This window comes from Rhinopithecus roxellana, chromosome 10 (genome assembly GCF_007565055.1).
Source record: "Rhinopithecus roxellana isolate Shanxi Qingling chromosome 10, ASM756505v1, whole genome shotgun sequence".
NCBI classification, from domain to species: Eukaryota; Metazoa; Chordata; class Mammalia; order Primates; family Cercopithecidae; genus Rhinopithecus; species Rhinopithecus roxellana.
Window position 1 is genome coordinate 15,667,096 of NC_044558.1, and position 23,248 is coordinate 15,690,343.

General features: G+C 38.5%; 1 protein-coding gene across 1 annotated transcript in view; it reads right to left on the reverse strand.

Annotated features, from left to right (window-relative positions):
- Positions 1–23,248, reverse strand: part of GUCY2C (guanylate cyclase 2C) — an 82,132-nt gene that overhangs the window by 17,343 nt on the left and 41,541 nt on the right. The window contains exons 13-19 of the mRNA XM_030939149.1: positions 21,934–21,996; positions 20,961–21,032; positions 20,411–20,515; positions 14,149–14,235; positions 12,215–12,347; positions 9,425–9,562; positions 8,206–8,294 (exon numbers count right to left, since the gene is read on the reverse strand). Coding sequence (XP_030795009.1) covers positions 8,206–8,294; positions 9,425–9,562; positions 12,215–12,347; positions 14,149–14,235; positions 20,411–20,515; positions 20,961–21,032; positions 21,934–21,996 — 687 coding nt within the window. The remainder of the gene's footprint in view (positions 1–8,205; positions 8,295–9,424; positions 9,563–12,214; positions 12,348–14,148; positions 14,236–20,410; positions 20,516–20,960; positions 21,033–21,933; positions 21,997–23,248) is intronic.

Consider the following 23,248-nt stretch of genomic DNA (forward strand, 5'->3'; position numbering starts at 1 on the left):
TAGTATTTACATCATATTAGGTATTATAAGCAATCTAGAGATAATTTAAAGTACATAGGATAATTTATGTAGGTTATGTGCACATAATATGCCCTTTTATATCAGATCCTTAAGCCGCTGTGGATTTTGGTATCCACAGGGGTTCCTGGGACCAATTCCCTATGGACAGAGGGGCTACTCTACCCGGTGTTTCTGGGGCATTGCTGAGTGATCTAGTTTCGACTCTGTATTCTATTGGCATCAGTTACTTGACATGAAATTTTATTCCTCATTTCTAATTCCAGAACTGTCCAACTACACAAATGAATTAAAGACGATGCTGTTTTCATGAATAAGGTTTTAAAAAGTTGGATACGCTCAGATTAGAAAAAAAGGGGCTTGAGAAAGGATATACTGATTGTGTGGAGGAATCCTGGAATTCAGAAAAGCAGGAGGAAAGAAAGGAATGAGGAAAGGAATGAGGCTAGGAGCAGCTGTATTTCAGAAAGTTGTATTTCAACATACTATTACTATTGAAAAAGAAAGGGAAGGGGAGAGGTAAAAATGGCACACTCATGCCCTGCAGAGTCTGGCCATAAAACTCATCTGGCAGTGTCTTTGTAAATGGAAGGAAAATGTTTCTATTTTTATCCCACAAGGAACAAAAGATGTTTTTATTTAAAAATAAATATCTTAAAATACTTTACTCGCTATCTTCTTGGATTATTAAGGCTCAGGTAAAATGCTAAAAAGAAAAATAATTAGAAAATTTTCACAGGGCTTCAAGGCCTTTTTGAGGGACTATTTAACAAGCAAATGTGAAGAGCTTTTGCTCCATTTCCTTCAGAGGAAGGATAAAATGAGTGAAAGTACATTTCTCTATTCTTTCTAGATGTTGGCATATTTCCTTTTAAATCATTAGATGGTCTTTATAAGTCTAGTAAGTATTCCACATGGACACCTTGTTCATTGAGCTTATAAAAATTAAGAATGACCTCCGCCTACTGAAGCCAGTGCCTGTACACACCACGGGGTGGGGACTGAAGACAGGTCTGAGGACAGGTTCACCTGGCTCACTTGCACCCTCCCAGTGCTTCAGCATACCATGTAGGGGCCCTAGAGATCTCCTAGCCCAGTCCACCACTGTTGGCACCTGAGTACCCCTTCTGGGGGCCACATAACCTGCTGCTACCACCACAGCTGGTACCCACCAGCATATACCACTTGTGGACCTGCAGACTGGCCTGTCCAGCCTGTCACAGCCACTACCAACACCAGTGCAGACTGCTTGGGAACCAGAAGCTTATCCTATCATGGCTACTTCCATTACTCACGCCATGCCTGCTGCCCAGGAACCCGGGAATCCACCCACCAGCCTAGGCCACTGCTGCTACTGCTGGCACCTGAGGAAGTTACTTGGAGGCCAAATAATTGATCTGCCTAGACCCACTAACATTGGTACCAGCATAAGTTGTCCTGGGGCCCAAGGACAGCTTATGCTGGCACCAGTGCCTCCAAGGGGCCCTGAGGACCAGTCCACCTGGCATTCCAGTCTTCAACAAAATGTCACCACTGCCTCCACTAACAATGACATCCTAACCCACTAGGGAAATAACAGACCCACTGACACTGCTCACAGACAAGTAAATTATGTGGAGACTACACTACTGCATGCACCCAGAATCAAAGCCAAAGTGCCTCACCCAACCAGTACTATAGATACATCTTCAGGAAAAAAGTCCTCCCCTATGAAAGCAAATGTTAAAATTTGGAAGAAGTAATTGTTACACCAGATGCACAGATATCAACATAAAGACACAAGAAGTGTGAAAAAGCGAGGAAACATGACATCTCCAAAGAAACACAGTAGTTCTGCAGTAACAATTTCCAATGAAAAGGAAATGAATAAAATTCTGGAAAAATAATTAAAAATAATATTAAAGGAGCTCAGTGAGATACAGGAGAATAAAGAAAAATAATACAAAGAAATAAAAAAAAAAACCTCAGGATATGAATGAGACAATTTACCAAAGAAATAGATACCATAAAAAAGAATAAAACAAACTCTGGAACTGAAGAATTCATTCAATAAAATACAAAATACATTAGAAAGCTTCAACAATATGCTAGATCAAGCAGAAGAATTTCAGAACTTGAAGACAGGTCTTTTGAAATAATCCAGTAAGACAAAAATAACGACAAAAAAACAAAAAAGAATGAGCAAAGCCTACATGATGTATGAGATACCATAAAGTGGCTAAATATTTAAATTTTTTTGTGTTCCAAAAGGTGAAGAGAAAATAAAAGGAATACAAAACCCATTTAACAAAATAATAGCAAGAGATTTAGACATTCAGATACAGGAAACTCAGAGATCCCCAAATAGATATAATTTAAAAAGTTCTTCTCCATGGCACATTATAGTCAAATTGTCAAAAGTTAAAGAGAAAATTATAAAAACAGCAAGAAAAAAAGCATCTGGTTTCTTATAAGGAAACCCCCATCAGATTAACAGTGAATTTTTCAGCAGAAACCTTACAGGCCAGGAGAAGAGGGATGATGTAGTCAAAGTGTTGAAAGAAAAACCAAATTCCAGTCAAGGATACTATATCCAGCAAACTTATCCTTCATAAATGAAGAAGAAATAAAGGCTGTCCCAGACAAGTGAAAGCTAGGGAAATTTATCACCACTAGACCTCCCTTACAAGAAATACTTCCGGGCGTCCTACGCCTGGAAGTGAAAGGATGACATCTACCACCATGAAAACACATGGAAGTATGAAACCCACTAGTAAAACAGTCACACAAAGAGGGAAGAGAAGGGCTCAAATGTTACCACTACAGAAAACCAGAAACTATAATGATAAACAAGCGAAAGAAGGGAACAAAGGATGTATAAAACAACCAGAAATCAATTAATCAAATGAAAGGAATAAGCCCTTACATAATAATAACCTTGAATATAAATGGATCAAAATTTTTGCTTAAAAGATATAGACTGGTTGAATGGATTTTTAAAAATGACCCAACTATAGGCTGCCTACAAGCAATTCATCTTGTCTGTAAAGAAACATGTAGACTGAAAGTAAAGGGATGGAAAGATATTCCCTGAAAATGGAAACCAAAAGTAAGCAAGAGTAGCTATACTTATATTAGATAAAACAGATTTTAAGTAAAAAACTGTAAAAAGAGATAAAGGTCATTATATAATGATAAAGGACTCAATTCAGCAAGACGATATAGCAATTCTAAACATATGCACACCCAACATTGAAGCATACAGACATTTAAAGCAAATATTATTAGATCTAAAGGAAGAAGTAGATTCCAATCTAATAATAATTGGGGACTTCAACACTCCACTCTCAGCATTAAACAGACCATAAAGACAGAAAATTAACAAAGAAACATTGGATTTAAACTGCACATTAGAACAAGTGAACCTAACATTTACAGAACATTTCATTCAATAGCTAAAGAATAAACATTCCTGTGATCAGCACATGGAACATTCTCCAGGATAGACCATATGTTATGATACAAAACAAGTCTCAACATATTTATAAAGAACCAGAGTTATATCAAATATGTTCTCAGGCCACAATGGAATAAAAGTAGAACTCAATACCAAGAGGAACTTTGGAAACTACACAAATACATAAAAATTAAACAACATGCTTCTGAATGACCACTGAGTCAAAAAAGGAATTAGGAGAAGTTTAAAAAAATTAAATGAAAATTTAAACACAGCATACCACAACCTATGGGATACAGCAAAAGTACTGCTAAGAGAGAAGTTTATAGCAATAAATGCCTGCATCAAAAAAATAGAAAAATTTCAAATCTAATAAGGCACCTAAAGGAATTAGAAAAGCAAGAACAAACCAAACCCAAAGTTAGTAGAGGGAAAGAAATAATAAAGGTCAGAGTAGAACCAGAGAAAATAGAGATCGAAAAAATACACAAAGGATCATTGAAACCAAAAGTTGTTTTTATGAAAAGATAAATAAAGTCAATAAACCATTAGCTGGACTAACCAAGAAAAAAATGAGAGAAGATCCAAATACACAAAATCAAAAATTAGAAAAAGACACAAAAACTAATTGCACAAAAATGTGAAAGATTATCAGAGACTATTATGAACAACTATATACCAGCAAACTGAAAAATATAGAGGAAGTGGAGAAATTCCTGGATAAATGCAATCTACATAGACTGAACTAGAAAAAAATAGAATACCATAGAATACATGAACAGACCAACAATGAGTAATGAGACTGAATCTCTAATAAAAAGCCTCTCAACAAAGAAAAGTCCAGAACTGGATGACTTTACTGCTGAATTATGCCAAACTTCCAAAGAAGAACTAACACTAATTCTCTTCAAACTATTCAAAAAAATTGAAGAATAGGGAATTCTCCCTCATTCTACAAGGCCAGCATTACCCTCATACCAAAACCAGACAAGGACACAACAAAAAAGGAAAACTAAGGGTCAATATCCCTGATGAACATAGATGCAAAAATCCTCAAAAAAAAAAAAAAAAAAATACTAGCAAACTGAATCTAACAGCACATCAAAAAGATAATATGCCATGATCAAGTGGGATTTATCCCCAGGAAGCAAGGATGATTTAACATATGCAAATCAAGAAACATGATACATTACATCAGCAGAATGAAGAACAAAAGCCATATGATCTTCTCGATTGATGCAGGAAAAGCATTGATAATATTCAAGATCCCTTCATAATAAAAACTCTCAAAAAACTAGACATAGAAGGAACATATCTCAACATAATAAAGGCCAGCCATATATTACACACCCACAAAATAATAAAAGCCATATATTACAAGCCTGTAAGTATCACACAGAATGAGGAAAAGCTGAAAGCTTTCCCTCTAAGAACTGGAACTAGACAAGGATGCCCAATTTCACCTCTCCTATTCAACATAGTACTGAAAGTACTAGCTAAAGCAATTAGGCAAGAAAAAGAAAAGGCATCCAAATCGGAAAACAGGAGTCAAATTGTCCCTCTTTGCAGATGACATGATCTTACATCTAGAAAACCTAAAGACTTCACCAAAAAGCTCTTAGATATGATAAATTCAGTACAGTTGAAGGATATAAAATTAACATACAGGCCGGGTGTGGTGGTTCATGCTTGTAATCTTAGCACTTTGGGAGGCCAAGGAGGGCAGATTGCCTGAGCTCAGGAGTTCAAGACAAGCTTGGACAACATGGTGAAACCCCGTCTCTACTAAACTTATGAAAAAAAAATTAGCTGGGCTTGGTGGCAGGTGCCTGTAATCCCTGCTACTTGGGAGGCTGAGGCAGTAGAATTGCTTGAACCTGGGAGGCAGAGGTTGCAGTGAGCTGAGATCACTCCACTGCACTCCAGCCTAGGCAACAGAGTGAGACTGTCTCAAAAAAAAAATTAACATACAAAAATCAGTAGTGTTTTTATATACCACCAATAATAAACTCAGCAGGAAAGAAATCAAGAAGACAATCCCATTTACAATAGCTACAAAAAAAAAAAAAAAAAAAAAAAAAAAAACGAAAAAAACCCCACCTAGGAATAAATTTAACAAAGAAGGTAAAAGACCTCTGCAAGGAAAACTACAAACACTGATGAAACTGAAGAGGACAAAAATAAATGGAAAGATATCCCATGCTCATGGGTTGGAAGAGTTAATATCACTAAAATGATTATACTGCCCAAAGCAACCTATAGTTTCAATGTAATCCTATCAAAATGCCACAGTCATTTTCTCACAGAAATTGGAAAAACAATCCTAAAATCCATACGGAACCAAACAAGAACACAAATAGCCAAAAGTAATCTCAAGCAAAAAGAACAAAGCTGGAGACATGACATTACCTGATTTCAAAATGTTCTATAAAGTTACAGTTACCAAAACAACCTATTACTGGCAAAGGAACAGACACATAAACAAATGGAACAGAATAGAGAACCCAGAAATAAATCCACACATTTACAGCCAACTGATTTTCAACAACGGCTCCAAGAACATACAACGGGGAAAGGACACCTCATCTCTTCCCATATACAAAAATCAACTCAAGATAGATTTAAGACTTAAACAGAGGACAGGAAACTATGAAACTATTAGAAGAAAACTTAGAGAAAAGACTTTAGGACATTAGTTTAGGCAAAGACTTTATGGCTGAGACCTCAAAAGCACAGGCAACCAAACCAAAAATAGACAAATGGGACTATATTAGACTAAAAGGCTTCTGCACAGCAAGGAAAACAACAGAGTGAAGAAACAACGTGTTGAATGGGAGAAAGTATTTGCAAACAATCTGACAAGGGTGATATTCCAGAATACACAAGGAACTCAAACAACTCAGCAGTTAAAAAAAAATTCCATTAAAAAGTGGGCAAAACTCATGAATAAACATTTCTGTAAAGAAGATTTATAAATGACTAACAGGAATACGAAAAAATGCTCATCATCACTAATCATCAGGGAAATGCAAGTCAAAACCACAACGAGCTACCATCTTACCCCAGTTAGAATGGTTATTACTAAAAAGCCGAATAATAACAGATGCTGGCAAGGACGCAGAGAAAAGGGAACCCTCACACACTGTTGATTTGATGGGAATGTAAATTAGTATAACTACTATGGAAAATAGGATAGAGATTTCTCAAAACACTAAAAATAGAACACCCATATGATCCACCAATCCCCCTGCTGGGTATGTATCCAAAGGAAGAGAAATCAGTGTATCAAAGGATGCCTGCACACTCACATTTATTGCAACACTATTCACAATAGCAAAGATACAGAATCAACTTAAGTGTCCATCAATGGATGAATGGAAAAAGAAAATGCGGGCTGTGTACACAATAGAATACTATTTAGCTGTAAAAATAATGAAATCATGTCATTTGCAGCAACACATATGGAACGGGAGGTCACTATGTAAAATGAAAGGCACAGATAGACAAATATCACATGTTCTCACTCATGCAGGGGCTAAGAAAGTTGATCTCATGGAGGTGGAGAGAATAATGATAGCCAGAGACTGGGAAGGGTGTAAGTAGGGGAGGAGATGAATGAAGAGAGGTAGGTTAATGGGTACAAACATATAGTTAGAAGGAATAAGTTATAATGTTTGATAGCAGAGTAGGGTGACTACAGTTAACAACAATGTATTGTGTATTTCAAAACAGCTAGAAGAGAGGACTTGAAATGTTCCCAACACATAGAAATGATAACTACTTAAGGTGATGGATCCCCTAAATATATGACTTGATCATTACACATTCTGTGCATATGACAAAATATCACATGTACCCCACAAATATGTACAAATATTATGTATCAATTTAAAAATAGAGAATGAGGTCAGGCACAATGGCTCACACCTATTATGTAATCCCAGTGCTTTGGGAGGCCAAGGCAGGTGGGATCTCTTGAGGTCAGGAGTTTGAGACCAGCCTGGCCAACATGGTGAAACCCCATCTCTACTAAAAATACAAAAATTAGCCGGGAATGATGGCAGGTGCCTGTAGTCCCAGCTACTTGGGAGGCTGAGGCAGAAGAATTGCTTGAAGCCGGGAGGCTGGGGTTGCAGTGAGCCAAGATCCTGCCACTGTACTCAAGCTTGGGAGACAGAGCAAGACTCCGTCTCAAGAAAAAAAAAAAAATTAGAGAATGAGATGTGTGCTTTAGAAGCCAGATCATTCCTGAGTTGGAGAGTGGTGGAAGGGCATGGGGAGTGTGGTAGGCTGAGGCTGGCTCCCAAAGACATGCTGCGTCCTAATCCCTGGATCCTATGAATGCTACTTTATTTGGAAAAAAAGCTTTTGCAGATATAATTAAGTTAAAATTATTGAGATGAGGTGATTATTCTATATTTTCTGAGTGGACCCAAATGCAATCACATGTGTCCTAATAGAAAGGAGATAGAGGGAGAATAGACAGAAGAGAAGCTGTGACCAAGAGGCAGAGATTGAATTGTGTGGCCATAAGATAAGGAATGTTAACAGCCATCAGAAGCTTCTGGAAGAAGTACAGAATGGATTAGCCCCTTAGCTCTTCTGGAGGAAGTGTGGCCTTGCTGAGCACTTGATTTCGGACTTCTAGCCTCCAGAACTGTAAGTGAATAAATTTTTGTTGTTTTAATCCATTACATTTATGGTAATTTTTATAGCAGGCCAAGAAAACGAATATGGGAAGATATACTCACTTCTAGCTCCTTTTCCTCTGCTGTTTCCAAGAATAAATCTGGGCGGAAGGGTTTCATTCCATTGGAATTTTCCACTCTGAATATCTTCTCTGGTTGGGTGAGAAAATTTTAAATTACAAAGAAGAATACAGCATGAAGAAATGGAAGGAATTTCAACAGAAATCCAGTTGGTTCACTCCCCTGGATGGCTCTTAGCTCAGTGAGAGTGCTGCAGAGCCTAGACCAGCACTCAGTAGACAGGTGTTAATTCGATGAGGCACCCAGTGAAAGGGTCTCATCCCACTTATAACCAGAAGGTTACCTTAAGGATAGGTTACTGGGTGGGGCACAGTGCTTCACACCTGTAATCCCAGCACTTTGGAGGCTGAGGTTGGGGGATCACTTCAGCTCAGGAGCTCAGTCTGGGCAACATGGTGAAACCCTGTCTCTACATAAAGTACAAAAGTTAGCCAGGCATAGCGGTGTGCAGCTGTCGTCCCAGCTACTTGGAAGGGTGAGCCAGGAGGATTGCTTGAGCCTGGGAGGCAGAGGTTGCAGTGAGCCAAGATCATGCCACTGTACTTACTCCAGCCTGGGGGCGACAGAGCAAGACACTGTCTGAAAAAAAAAAAAAAGAAAGAAAGAAAAGAAAAAAAGAAAAAAAAATGCTGCTGACCCTGTAAAACTCAGCTCGGGCACCACTGCCTTCAGTAGGCTTCTTCTGTTCATACTTTGACTCCACCCTCTCTACATCCCTTAGTCACCGTACTCCCCACCAAACAGTTAACAGTTAGCACATAATAAATGCTCAGTAAGTGAGAATTGAATGAATGGAAGGAAGCATTTTCCCCTGAGAGGACACGTGGCCAAAAACTATAGATCTACTCTTAGTGAGAACTAAAATATGTATGTCAACCTGTTAGAGTGATCTAGTTTAGATGTTAAGCAGGTACATTCTCTTATTGGAATCAAAAGGAAAGAAGAAAATTGTAAAGGAAGGTTCTTAACAATAATACCGACAATAATAACACCTGGCAGTGTATGTTGTCTTACGCTTTTCAGTGCACTCTAATATTTAATCTTCCTAATACTCTTACAAAATGTGTAATGCCGATGATAAGTCATTAATTTTGCAGATGAAGGAATTGTGATGTGGTTACAAACAGATTAGGGTCTCAGTAAGCCTAGAAAGCAGGTTGGCTGACTCCCAGAGGGGGCACGTGAAGGGGTTTAGGTGTACCATTCCGGTCTCGACAGCTCGAAGTGTAGAAGGTTTCTTTCCGCAGGATGATCTCCTGTGCGATGATCCCATAGCTGTACACATCTCCTTTCTGAGAGACATTGGCTTGGCGGAGGTGCTCTGGAGCTGTCCACAGGTCTGTAAATGCAGACATTGAGATTACAAAGTTGAGGGGGGTGAGTGGCTCACAGGCCTCCAACCTACTTTCGCTCTCTAATTCCCTACACCAACCACTCTAAATATGGGTGATGGCTTATGAGTGGCCTTGAACTGATATGATTCCAAGCTTTTGAAAAATTTTGGCAAATACCAGTGATCAAAGAGAGAACACACACCTTTTAGACTAACTATGAAATGTTAGGATTTGGGTGAGGTCTTATGGCATTATGTTATTTAAAACTGCTAGGATCACAGTCTCGAAAACTCTCAAGGTTTACCTGGAATGGGGTCTGACTGTGGTAAATGCTCAGTAAATATATGTTGAATGAATACAGTGGAACATGAGAGGTTGAAGAATTTAGTAGTTTATGGGACATATGGAATGAACCTATGAAATCCTTTAAAATACAAATTTTGGCCCAGCGCGGTGGCTCACGCCTGTAATCCCAGCACTTTGGGAGGTTGAGACAGGCAGATCACAAGGTCAGGAGATTGAGACCAGCCTGGCCAATATGGTGAAACCCCGTCTCTACTAAAAATACAAAAATTAACCAGGCATGGTGGCGGGCGCCTGTAGTCCCAGCTACTCAGGAGACTGAGGCAGGAGAATGGTGTGAACCCGGGAGGCGGAGGTTGCAGTGAGCTGAGATTGCGCCACTGCACTCCAGCCTGGGTGACAGAGCGAGACTCCATCTCAAAAAAAAAAAAAATTATGTATACTAAATATATTTTATTTAAATATTAAAATTTATTATTTATTGTGTATATATACATATTTAAATATAAATTTACCAAACGAAGATAAAGACAGCACACTAAGACAAAGAGACTATGACTGATATTTTCTAGGCATAACATACTGGCATCCTCCATCTCAGCTAGGGCCCACATGGCGTTTTTGTTGGTTCCTGCAGTATTCTTAAAAAAGTAATGCACGTAATTTACTCACAGTTTACTCCTGTCCCTGCCACTCCCTAGTGTCTACATCTAGTTCACTCACTTCACATGAGTGCAATGCTGTATTTAGCTCCCATAGATACTCAAGTTTTGAATCCTTATTACACACCTTATTTAGTAATAACAGGGGCATGCGATTAATTTTTCTTCAACACGCTTTGCAAATTTTTCAGAATCACCTAACTCCTTAGAAACTTTCTCAGACTTGTCTTCACCAGTTTCAATGAAACATGTATAGATTCGTGTTGTTAGGTGCAGTAACATGTTTATGATGATGCAGCATTTTCCTTATTTGGTTCTCTGTCCAAATGTACATCCCCTTTTTGAATTTATGTCTTGTGAATTTTTGTGACTCGTGATTCATGCACAGTTGATCGTAAAGGTTAGGGGTTGTAGAAAAGGTAAGTAAATCTACTTATGCTAAAATTTCAGGTAACCAATGCCATAGGTAGGTAGGTATAAGCGAGTGCTGTTCAAGATGATAGGATTTGACTTGTAATTTATCTGATTTTTGTCATGTTGGATTATCTGATGATGATTTGTACTACTATGTCATGAACCATGCTTGGCACACAGGTCTTCAATAAGAAATTACTGGATTGAGTTCAATATCATATTATACTTGACATGACGTGGATGTAGGGACAGGATTGCAATTTTTCTTTTATTAAGGAAAAAACGAAAGGATCGCAAAGTTGAATTAGAAATATAATTTAGTGTTTGGATCTAGGTAGTGTTTCTTTTCATTTTTAGAGACAGAGTTTCGCTCTTTTTGCCCAGGCTGGAGTTGCAGTGGTGCGATCTCGGCTCACCGCAACCTCCACCTCCAGGGTTCAAGCGATTCTCCTGCCTCAGCCTCCCGAGTAGCTGGGATTACAGGCATGCGCCATCACCCTGGCTAATTTTGTATTTTTAGTAGAGGCGGGGTTTCTCCATGTTGGTCAGGCTGGTCTTGAACTCCCGACCTCAGGTGATCCACCTGCCTCGGCCTCCCAAAGTGCTGGGATTACAGGCGTGAGCCACCATGCCCGGTTGATCTAGGTAGTATTTCAAGGCAACGTGAGTGCTAGATATCTGAGTCTGTTTAACTGTGAGTCATAGTAAATGTTCAACATGAAAAGCCTTTTATACTTTACAAATCTGTTTTCTTTATGTTATCTTTTTTGACTCTCACCACAATCCTGAAAGAGGTAAGAATATATTTTACTGGTTAGAGTTTTTTCCTTAATATTTCTTATTGCCACAGATAAATGAATGATGTCTCAAATGGGAAGTCGGTCTTCTGGTTTGTACTCTACCTTCTTGGACAAATCTGAGTCTCAGTGCTGTCCTCCATAAAGAAAAAAGGTTAAATTAGATGATGTCTAAGGTCTTTTCCTGCTCTAACCTTCTGTATTTTTTTCACCTAGTTCAAATCCTGCAAGCCATTAAGTTATTCATGATTTCTCAGTGATATCAAGGGACACACGGATGAAGGAAATCCACAGAGGACATTTGTTTAACTCAGGAAATACTTGTTGACTGACAAGTGGGAAGTTCTGGAGAATGAGCCAGCTGTTGTCTCTTGTGGCTTTAAGTGCTTATCTTCTGACCAGTATTACAATTTCCTGACCATGCTACGTGGGTTTGAAAAAAAAAATCAGGAAACTAGTGAACACTTCATTCATTACAGACCTTTTTTTGGAGGTAAAATGGAATTGCAGCCAAAATCAGTGATCTTCACCACCATTCTACTGTCCACTACGCAGTTGGTAGATTTCAGACGACCATGGACTTCTGTCTTACTGGAGTGCAGATATGACATTCCCTGTAATTTTTCAGATGATAGAAAAACAGAAATGTGACACACTTCAGCTGCTTCATTATTTTAAAGAAAAAAGTGACATTTGGAAACCATTTCAGCAGACAGTCACACCATCAGGTTTTAATTTTAGTCCCACTATTTTTACTTTAACGTTACTGATGCCCTAATATTTGCCTACACATTATATCCAGTTTCAAAGTCTGTTTAAATGACAGAGTAAAAGGGAATTGTCTAAAATCTCTGCTTAAGTAGTTGTATATAATATGAGGCAAAGAGTTGATTTTTTTTTTTAAGTGTTTCTGCTTACCACTTATTTGGTCTGTGACCCTGAGTAGGTCTCTGGTCCTTTTTTACATGGATTTAAAATAAACATACAGGGCCGGGCGCGGTGGCTCACGCCTGTAATCCCAGCACTTTGGGAGGCCGAGGCGGGCGGATCACAAGGTCAGGAGATCGAGACCATGGTGAAACCCCGTCTCTACTAAAAATACAAAAAATTAGCCGGGCGCGGTCGCAGGCGCCTGTAGTCCCAGCTACTCAGGAGGCTGAGGCAGGAGAATGGCGTGAACCCGGGAGGCGGAGCTTGCAGTGAGCTGAGATCCGGCCACTGCACTCCAGCCTGGGAGACAGAGCGAGACTCCGCCTCAAAAAAAAAAAAAAAAAAAAAAAAAAAAAAAAAAATAAACATACAAATAATAGTGCCTTGCCTTTCCAAAGGGGCAGGGGTGCCAGGCTAGATTATTTCCTAAAGTGGAATTGGTTTCATCCTATTTTGAAACAATGTTTCATTCATTCTGTTTCAAAAGGGGAAGCCTGGCCCCTTGCAATGGCTCAGGCCTGTAATCCCAGCACTTTGGGAGGCCGAGCTACTCGGGAGGCTGAGGCAGGATAATCGCTTGAACTTGGGAGGCCGAGGTTGCAGTGAGCTGAGATCACGCCACTGTACTCTAGCCTGGGGGACAGAGTGAGACTCCGTCTCAAAAAAGAAAAAAAGAGGAAGCCTGTTTTTGGCTGATGTGCTTCTCTCTGGTGGTTAGAGGGTGTCTCAGCTGAAGCTGGTTTTCAGCCTGGATCATAGGAGTGAAATGTGTGTGGCAAATCGATTTTCGTAATGCATTTTTCAAACGGATTCTGCACCCATATAACTTTCAGGTAAGTTAAGACTGTATCAAACAGCTCCTTCTCATAACCAACTTTTCTTCATTCTTGAATGAGGCACTGGTTACTCATGTCCACTTCTGTTTTCCTATCACGTCTGAAAATATACATGTCCACATTTATTATTGATTCCTGCATGATGGTTTCCTGTACTTAATATTTTCTCTTATAAAGTGAGGATTCAGTTGTCTTTTTTATTTTTTAAATGGAGTCTCACTCCGTCACCCAGGCTGGAGTGCAATGGCTCCATCTTGGCTCCATCTCCTGGGTTCAAGCAATTCTCCTGCCTCAGCCTCCCAAAGTGCTGGGATTACCCACTGCGCCCAGCCCAGTTGTCTTCTTGTAGTTTTATATGATTTCGATTTCTGGAAAATCTATGAAACTGCGTGCCCCACACCCAGACTACAAAGAATATAATAACATAATAATAACTGATGTATATTGAACATTTCCTTGTACCAGGTCTTGTTATAAGCATGTGCATTATTTCACAAAATCCTCACAACCTAAAATCCTACAACCCTATGACATAGCTATTATCATCATTTTACAGTTGAAGAAACCAATGCACAGAAGGTTGAATAACTTGTTAGATCTGTTTTCTTATATTTAATTTTCATATTTTCTGTGTATGTGTTTCTCTTACCTTAGCAATGTCATACAAGACAGAGATCTTAAACTCCCAATCCATGAATGTGCCATCAGGGTAGGAAATTGTGTCATTTAAAACTTCCTGAATACGAAAAAAAGAAGAAAAGTTGTTGCAAGAAAGGATATTATGGAGAGACTATTATGAAACAAATAGTGAACTTCAAATTATGACACCTTAGGATCAGGAACAAATTGGAATTCCACTGTCTGGGTTTTCATGAACCTATTTTTGTTTTCTGCATAAGAAGCATTGGGTGGTTTTTGCCACCTGGATATGAGCAGGAGGTACCCATAGCACCCCAAATTTCAGTTCTTCCATCAGACAGGTGTAGAGGAATAAGCAGCAGGCCGGGAGACTGTTTAACAAGTGACTGCCCTGCCTGTTCTGCCTCATCTAAATTGGACCCATGTTTTAAAACAGGCAATTGCTATAAGAAAATTCCTTCATTAAGCTTGTGTTTTTACTCACATGATCAGTTACATAAATTGGCTTAATTGCTTTTTTTTTTTTTTTTTTTTTTTAGAGTTTACTAAGTCCTCTGTCAATAAGAGAGATCTTGGATTTTTTTGTGAATTGTATGACCTGGGATTTTTTTCTTTTTTTTCTTTTTTGTTTGTTTTTGAGACAGAATCTTGCTCTGTTGCCCAGGCTGGCATACAATCTCAGCTCATTGCAACCTCTGCCTCCAGGGTTCAAGTGATTCTCCCGCCTTAGCCTCCTGAGTAGCTGAGATTACAGGTGCATGCCACTATGCCCAGCTAATTTTTGTATTTTTAGTAGAGACGGGGTTTCACTACATTGGCCAGGCTGATCTCGAACTCCTGGCCTCAAGCAGTCTGCTCGCCTCAGCCTCCCAAAGTGCTGGGATTACAGGCGCAAGCCACCACGCCCCACCTATACCTGGAATTTTGAAGTCACTATTTTAATATGATGATGGTTCTACAAAGTTGCAGGATTTTAATTAAGCTAATACGTAACTGTTCTTCACGGTAGAACTCTAAACAGGACTCTAACTGATAGCAATAGTTTCTTATTTTAGGAAAAAGCCCAATTTGATTTTTAATTTTAACTCAGGCACCGTACTAAGAATTTCCAAGGAGGGGTCTGAAGTCCTTAATCATTTCAGGTAAGGCTGGTTGGGCTGTGGGTACCAGGCCAAGTTGATGGAGGGGAGTTATGGGCAGACAGACTCTTTTCTATGCTTTCTCTCCCTTTAGCTCACCATTCACCCATCCTACCCTGTTCTCATCTGCCAAATTGTAAAAAGCATATTATTCTGTTTTGATGATAAAAGGAATACATGTTTACTATACAAAATGTGAAAAAAATTGTACAATATAAAAAGGAAGAATATAAAATTATGGCTAATTGCACCATCTAATTTATTCTCATTTTGGTATTTTCTTCTAGTTTTCTTTAATGTAGATATGGAAAGTATATGTAATAAATATTATAAAAGTGGGATCGTAATGTATATGCAGATTTATATGTTTTTTCTGAGCAATTTTAATAGATGACCTGCATATTTGTTTCTTAAAATTATTGAGTGTTATCTCTAGAGCAGGGACTGTGTTAGTGCTGGGATTATATGGGACCTGTTAAAGTGTGCACAGTCTGGTGAAGGAAACTGACATTCATAAAACAATCAGACCAATAAACATAAAATTGTCACTGTGATAAGTGCGATGAAAAATTGCCTAAAATCTGGGAATTTGACCCCTAAAATCTGGGGTTTGTTATAAAGATTAAATATGGCTTCCTTCAGGAAATGGCTTGCGCCTGTAATCCCAGCACTTTGGGAGGCTGAGGCTAGCAGACTGCTTGAGGCCAGGAGTTCGAGATCAGCCTGGCCAATGTAGTGAAACCCCGTCTCTACTAAAAATACAAAATGAGCTGAGATCAAATGAAGTAGGGAGCCAAGTGTTTTGGGAAGAGGGAACAGCAAGGGAAAAGAACCTTTTGTGGAAGAGAGAATGAAAAGGTCCTATTATCTCAGCACCCATTTTTAAAATTACTCTTCTTTAGTTATATTTGTCATATACTTAATGGTATTCCTGGCCCATATGTTTTTCTTCCATAAATCATTTGCTTGTTCATGAACTGTCACTACACTGCCTTGATTATAATAACTTTGTAGCAAGTGGCCTCTTCATTCTGTTTTTCAAAACTGTTTTGGTTATTATTGCTCATATATATGTGTGTGTGTATATATATGTATTTCTGATGATCTCTGTTAATTAAGAAAAGTCTTTGCCTTTGATTGCAAGTTCGTTGTTTTCAGAAGAATTTATACATTTTCAATGTGAATTTGTCGGTATAGGGTGTCGGTAAACTGGCTCTCTGTTAGCAACAGCTCTGATTTATAATATACTTGCTGAATACGATGTGAAATATTTCCACCTTGAATGGTTTCAGCTTCCAAAACTTTAACACTGACTGGCAAATTCTTGAATAACTTAACAGTCAGCTCTGAGCTAGTACCAGCCAGTTCCAGCACATCATTGATTCCTATCTAAGAACTTGACTAAGTTCTGTTAAGATTTATTTAATGTCTTAGAAAACTTTCAGTGTTCTTAACTGATTCTTTGCATTTCACGTTCAGTATTTTCAAATAAATATTTTTGTTAAAAATATTAAGGAGGATTTTTTGAGTTGTATATTCTGACCAATTACATGATATACATATTATATATGTAAATTATTTTCTATATACTTATTTTGTTTCTGGTCATCATATAAATTTCTTATAATTTTTAGTATTTGAGGCTTTTGCATTTTCTAGGTAAACAATCATATCTTTATATTTATTTATTTATTTATTTGAGCTGAAGACTCGCACTGTTGCCCGGGCTGAAGTGCAATGGCGGGTTCTCAGCTCATTGCAACCTCCACCTCCTGGGTTCAAGCAATTCTCCTACCTCAACCTTCCAAGTAGTTGGGATTACAGGTGGCCACCATCATGCCCCACTAATTTTTTGTGTTTTTAGTGGAGATGAAGTTTTACTGTGTTGGCCAGGCTAGTCTCGAACTCCTGACCTCATGTCCCGCCCCTGCCCTGACTCCTAAAGTGCTGGGATTACAGGCATGAGCCACTACACCTGGCCTTGTTTTTAAATTAAAAAAAAAAAAAAAAACTATTGCTTTTGTGAAAGTTGTCAAAATCAGAATGGAGTCACAAATGTTAAAAAAATCCTGACACTTACAGCCAGAAAAGGCCATGAAAAACAGTTGTCATGCTTGTGTACTTCATAACAAAAACTATCACAAAAGACTCTACAGAAACCTCAACCTTCCACAAAGGCCATCGCAACCTCACACACAAAAAATACTTATACAAGGACATCTGCTCAACAACTGCCTGTCCAACCTCTGACTGACATCATCCTTGCTACTGATCTTTGTAACACAACAATTATGTAATCCTCTTTGTTTTTTTTCCCCCCTTAAAATCCTTTGTCTTCCTTTATCTCTCTGAATAGGCACATAATTTATGATGGCATACGTATTCCCATTACAGTGTTCTTTTCCAAATAAATATCTTTCTTTTAGAGAGCCACTCTCTGTTTGTTATTTATCTTGACACCTTCCAATAACTGTATATCTTATTTCTGTTTCATGCATTAGTGCTTTGGTTAGAATTTCAGAAGTTAACCAATAGTAGTAAAGGGTGCGGCTGGGGAGTCTTTGCATTAATAGAGATGAAGTCAGTTGTTATTTTATGATAGTCTTTGCAATGTTAAGGAAGTATTGTTTTATTTCTGACTCTACAGGAGTTGTTATTATGGGGGAGCCTAGGACTATTTCTGAAATGAGGTCTGGGAATTCTGTGGCATATCACCATTTAATTGTTGTTTTCCTTGTTGAGAACAGGTTGCAAATATTAAACCTGGTATCCTCTTCCCTGAGCTATGGTTTCACAGCTTCATTTCATGCAGGTCTTACTCTAACGTCATCTTGCCAGAGAAGTCTTCCATGGCTATCTTATCTTAAGTAGCATAACTCAGGTATGTTTGAAAGGGGGTTATTATAAATAACAGAAGAGCTTTTCTCACCCTCGCCACCCAGTAACAACAGGGGTTTTAGGAACCAAGAATGAAGACAAAATATATTTTTTACTATATCACAATATTACATTAATAGCCATAGAAGAAATGATAATTCCCATAGAGAAAATACCAAAGTCAGCTTAATTCTTCTAATGTTGAAGTTCAGTAAGAGTAATTCTCATTATCTATATAAAAACTATTTTCAAGTTAAACAAAAACATGAACATACTCCAAACTCATTTAACATTGAACAAAGTTAGCATGAGATTGAAACTAAAATCTGACCAAAGGCTAACTATAGTTGTGAATACAGAGGAAAAAACATAATAAAATAAAAGAAATCCTAAGCCAGTTGTATATACAAAAAGCAAAGCACAAACAATTGGATATGGTTAATTCTATGAATGGAACAATATTATTGTACCAAATCAAAAGGTCATAGGCGAAAAACCACGAGTGTTTTAATGGATGATGAAAGTGATCATTTTAATTGATACTGATCAAATAAATACACATTTCTAGGAATAACAATAACTATTTCAGGTCTTTCAAAATTAGAAATATTTTTCACATGAGGTCTAGACCATACTCTAAATTTCAATGAGACAGAAATTTTAGAATACCAATTAATAGAGCCTGGTCAAAGGGTTTCACATGGCTTATTATTGCCTGAAACTGATTCAGAATTGGTCTAATTAAATTTTTTTTTTGAAACAGATTTCATGATTATATCGCTTCTGAGAGTTTCCCTTTTTAAAGATTATAATTTAATAGTCGTGAAGTATTCTTTCACAATTAAAACATCTTTTCACTGCTTTTTTTATTCTCGATTTTGTGTATTTGCATGTTTGTTTTAAAAATAATAACTAGAAGCGAAAGTCTTGTGTGTTTTAATAATTTTGTTTTTTAAGTTGCAAGCGCATTTTAAAATCCTATCCTATTTTATTTGATTTATAATGATTGATATTTAATAGCCTCCTTTCCTTATGTTATAGTGATTCTTCTAAATTTTGCATTGGATACGTAAATTGTTTGTTATTGTTATTATTTATTTTATTTTATTTTTTTGAAATGGAGTCTCACTCTGTTCCCAGGCTGGAGTGCGGTGGCACGATTAGGCTCACTGTAGCCTCTGACTCCCTGGTTCAGGCAATTCTTCTGCCTCAGCCTCCTAAGTAGCTGTAATTTCAGGCACGCACCACCATGCCCAGCTAATTTTTGTATTTTTAGTAGAGATGGGGTTTCACCATGTTGGCCAAGATGGTCTCGATCTCCTGACCTCATGATCCGCCCGCCTTGGCCTCCCAAAGTGCAGGGATTACAGGTGTGAGCCACGGTGCCCAGCCTTGTTTATTATTTTTAAAGAACTTCTACCTTAGCACCATTTTCCTCTTTGATCTTAATTCTCCTGGCCAGCTGCCTGCTCAAGATTTCTCTACCACATTCCATTACACTAGTCCCTCATGGGCTTGCTTTCCCTTCTGCTATATAACAAATGAATTCTCAAAGTGCTAAATATAGTTAATGGCTTAATGTGTCACTTTTTCCTTATACCACTGTTACATTTCATAGGGATTAATCCAGAGAAAGAGACCTCAGATGTAAGAATAACAAGCATGAAAGAATTTTTAAAAGAGATAGTAACATTTAGGCCTAAGATTTTTTCTTGGAGGGTAGATTTGAGTTTATACTGGATAGTGTGAAAGCTAATATTCTTGCTTTTTTTCTTAGTTTCTCTGTTTGCTTTGGACTTGCTCAGTCCAAATACCTGACCTCATCTGGCAACTCCTGGATGATCCTTAGTCCAAGAGTGGAGTAATAATTTGGACAGCAGCAGAACCAAGAATGATGACCAAGTCTTCTAATGCTTATTTGGTGCTATCATAATGATTATCCATTTCTCTTTTAATACAAAAGCAAGTACTCATGTAAAATAAAATGTATTTGGAAGTAATCACTCATTTTTCCACTTCCATTCTCTGTTTACTCCCCTCTCTAAATCTATTATCTTTTTCCTGAATTTTTTTGGCTTGTTTATAAAAACATAAGACTGATTGAAAAAATCTCAGAAAAAGTCTGGAAAACTTGTGACCCCACCAACTTTCCATGATCACTCTTTAATATTATTTTACTAGATAAATATTTTTATTTAAAGTCCTGCTGAATATTTTTGTATGATTAGAAAATTGGAAATGACCATGGTTTCTTACCCGGAGGGATCCTCTCTCACAGTATTCTATCACCCCGAAGATCATGGTATCAAGTTTCACGGTGCCGTAGAACTTGGTCAGGTTGTAATAGTCAATCTGAAGCAACTAGAAGAACATGTTTGTTTACAAAGCAAATTAGGCAGAACAGGGTGCCAAAGTAAAAATTAATATGCCAATAAAATGTGTTTTCTTTTAGATCTTTGAGAAGATGTGTTGCTCTTAACAAATTGAATGTCAGTACCCATTGCTTATCACACATTATATTAATCTCATTCAACAACCTTTCCTTTGTCAGTAAGAGGCCTTGAGTACAAACTTTACTTTCAAATAGTATCAGGTCCACTTTCTAGGAAAGACTAGATTTCCAGAATTTTTTACGCCATCAACCTCACTTTCCAATATCTCTTGGTAGAATTTTCAACAAGAAATATAGTCACCATTTCTTGGCCTGAGGGCTTCTCGGTCAGCCTCTTACTCCACCAGCAACCTTAGTGATTAGAAGAAATGGAGTGAAGTTATTTCTCAAGAGTTTGAAGTAAGGGCTACATACCTTGTTCAATTCTATCTTCTGTTTTTCAGTGAAATTACCATCATTGTGCTTGAGATCTTTGAGAATCACTCGCTGCAAAAATCAATGAAATTTAGGAGAAACTGTTGTGGTGTAACTTGTTACATGCATATTATAAAAGTTTGTTTGTGTGTCTCACTAGACTGTAAACTTTTGAGAGCAGTGACAGTATTTGATTGATTTTTTTTTTTTTAAAGACAGAGCCTTGCTCTGTTGCCTAGGTTGGAGTGCAGTGGTGCAATCTTGGTTCACTTCAACCTCCGCCTCCCGGGTTCAAGCAATTCTCATGCCTCAGCCTCCCCAGTAGCTGGGACTACAGGCATGCACCACCATGCCCCCGGCTAATTTTTGTATTTTCAGGAGAAACGGGGTTTCGCCATATTGGCCAGGCTGGTCTCGAACTCCTGGCCTCAAATGATCCACCCGCCTCAGCCTCCCAAAGTCCTAGGATTACAGACATGAGCCATTGTGCCGGGCCTTGATTGATGTTTGTATCCCTGGTGCCTAGTACCTGGGATATGGTAAGTTCAGTCTTGAATGTTTCTTTAAGAATGACTAAATGGAAGGAAGGCAGGCAGAAGGGAGGGAGGGAAGAAGGAAGGATGGAAATAAGATGCAAAGCTCTCATATGAGATTGTTGTATTTCTCAGCAATGAGCCAAAATATAATACTAGGGTTGCCCTGGACTACTCTGAATATCTTTTATATTTCATTTTTCTTCCTACATTCCACCCTTCCCCAACATTCTATTTGTCTTCCATTTTCCCCAGGACTGTGAGTTTTGTAACCCTAGAAGCAGGGCCCTGGCCATCCCTGTGAAGCTCTAAGGATAGCCCCTGGGAACAGAGTGGGCACTCCCGTCATTGTGATACTGACATCAGGGGCCGGGGCAACGAGGGGTCAGAAGGCCCCGAGCATACCCCAGTGGAGAGTTCAGAGAAGTGGGAGAGGTCACCTTTTTGTCGTATTTGCACTGTCGTAGTCTCTGGATTGTATCTCGTCTTTTGTCATCATCGATCTGGCACAAGAAAAGGCTAATTATTCCAGAAACTCCGTATCTCTTCCCTCCTTTGAGTTTACTGTCCCAAAGACTTGTTTCCTTAGCCAGGTGACTCATTCATTCTGATGAACGAATAAAATCTGTACTCATAAACATTTTGCACAGAAACTGACAAGAAATGGATGAATTATACTTCTAGGAATATTTATATTTTAAGGAAACATACAGAGACACATGTTTTGGGCTTACTCCAAAAGAGAAAATATGAAATATGGGGTTTTGAGGCAGTGGGGGGGGGGTGCTTGAGGAATGACACTAAGGCTGGACTTGTGCAGAGGTGGCTCGTGTGGGAGCCCATCGGGTGCTGTACAGAGACAGAGGTGCACACGCTCCTTCTGAAAGTCCCCTCTCCTCTTCCTAGTGTTATATTAAATAGACAGGAGACCATTGGCATGAGACTGTCTTTGTATTATGAGTTCCTATAAACGGCAGACCTAACTTAGTATGTAGGCAAACTGAAAACTGATTTGGGAGTCTATTTTTGTAACAAATGGCTGGGTTTCAGCCAATCACAGGCAGCTAACTGAACAGATCATGCCCAAATAAAGCAAATGCCTAGCTGTAACCAATCAAGTTATTTGTGGACTTTACCTCCTTGTACAACCTATGAAAGCTCACTGCCCGTGCTGCGGGGTGGAGCTTTCTGAACCTCTTTTGGTTTTGAGTGCTACACAATTCATGAATCACTTTTTGCTCAAATAAATTATATTTCGTCTGTCCAGAGTTTTTCTTTTAACACTAGGTACTTCCAGTTTGTCATTTAGGTCAACAAATTCTCTCTTTGGAAATTCAGTAGTCTTAAGATTGTTTATACCTGACTGTGAATTACTGTTAAATTGATTTCATCCTGACACTTAGCTGAGACAGATTGGTCTTTGTGAATAGAATTTTTCTGTTGGAGGTTCAGCAGGAGGAGGGTCACATTGGAGCATGTCACATTTCTGAAAAAAGGGAAGACCTGGTCCTTGGATAGCTAGGTGGGGATCGGAGCCATTAGAGGGCAGCACGCAGGACTTGGGAAGGAGAGTCAAGAACTGGTAGAGAGGTTCCAGAGACAAACTTAAGCCAAATGCAATTATATTCCTGCTGATTTTAAGCAGGGAAGCATCTCAAATCCCACTATACCCTATCAGTTTGGCCCTAGTCTGAAGGAGTCCACGAATTCCCATCTGTGGAGGTCTTGGCTCTCCATATTCTCTTAATATGCTTT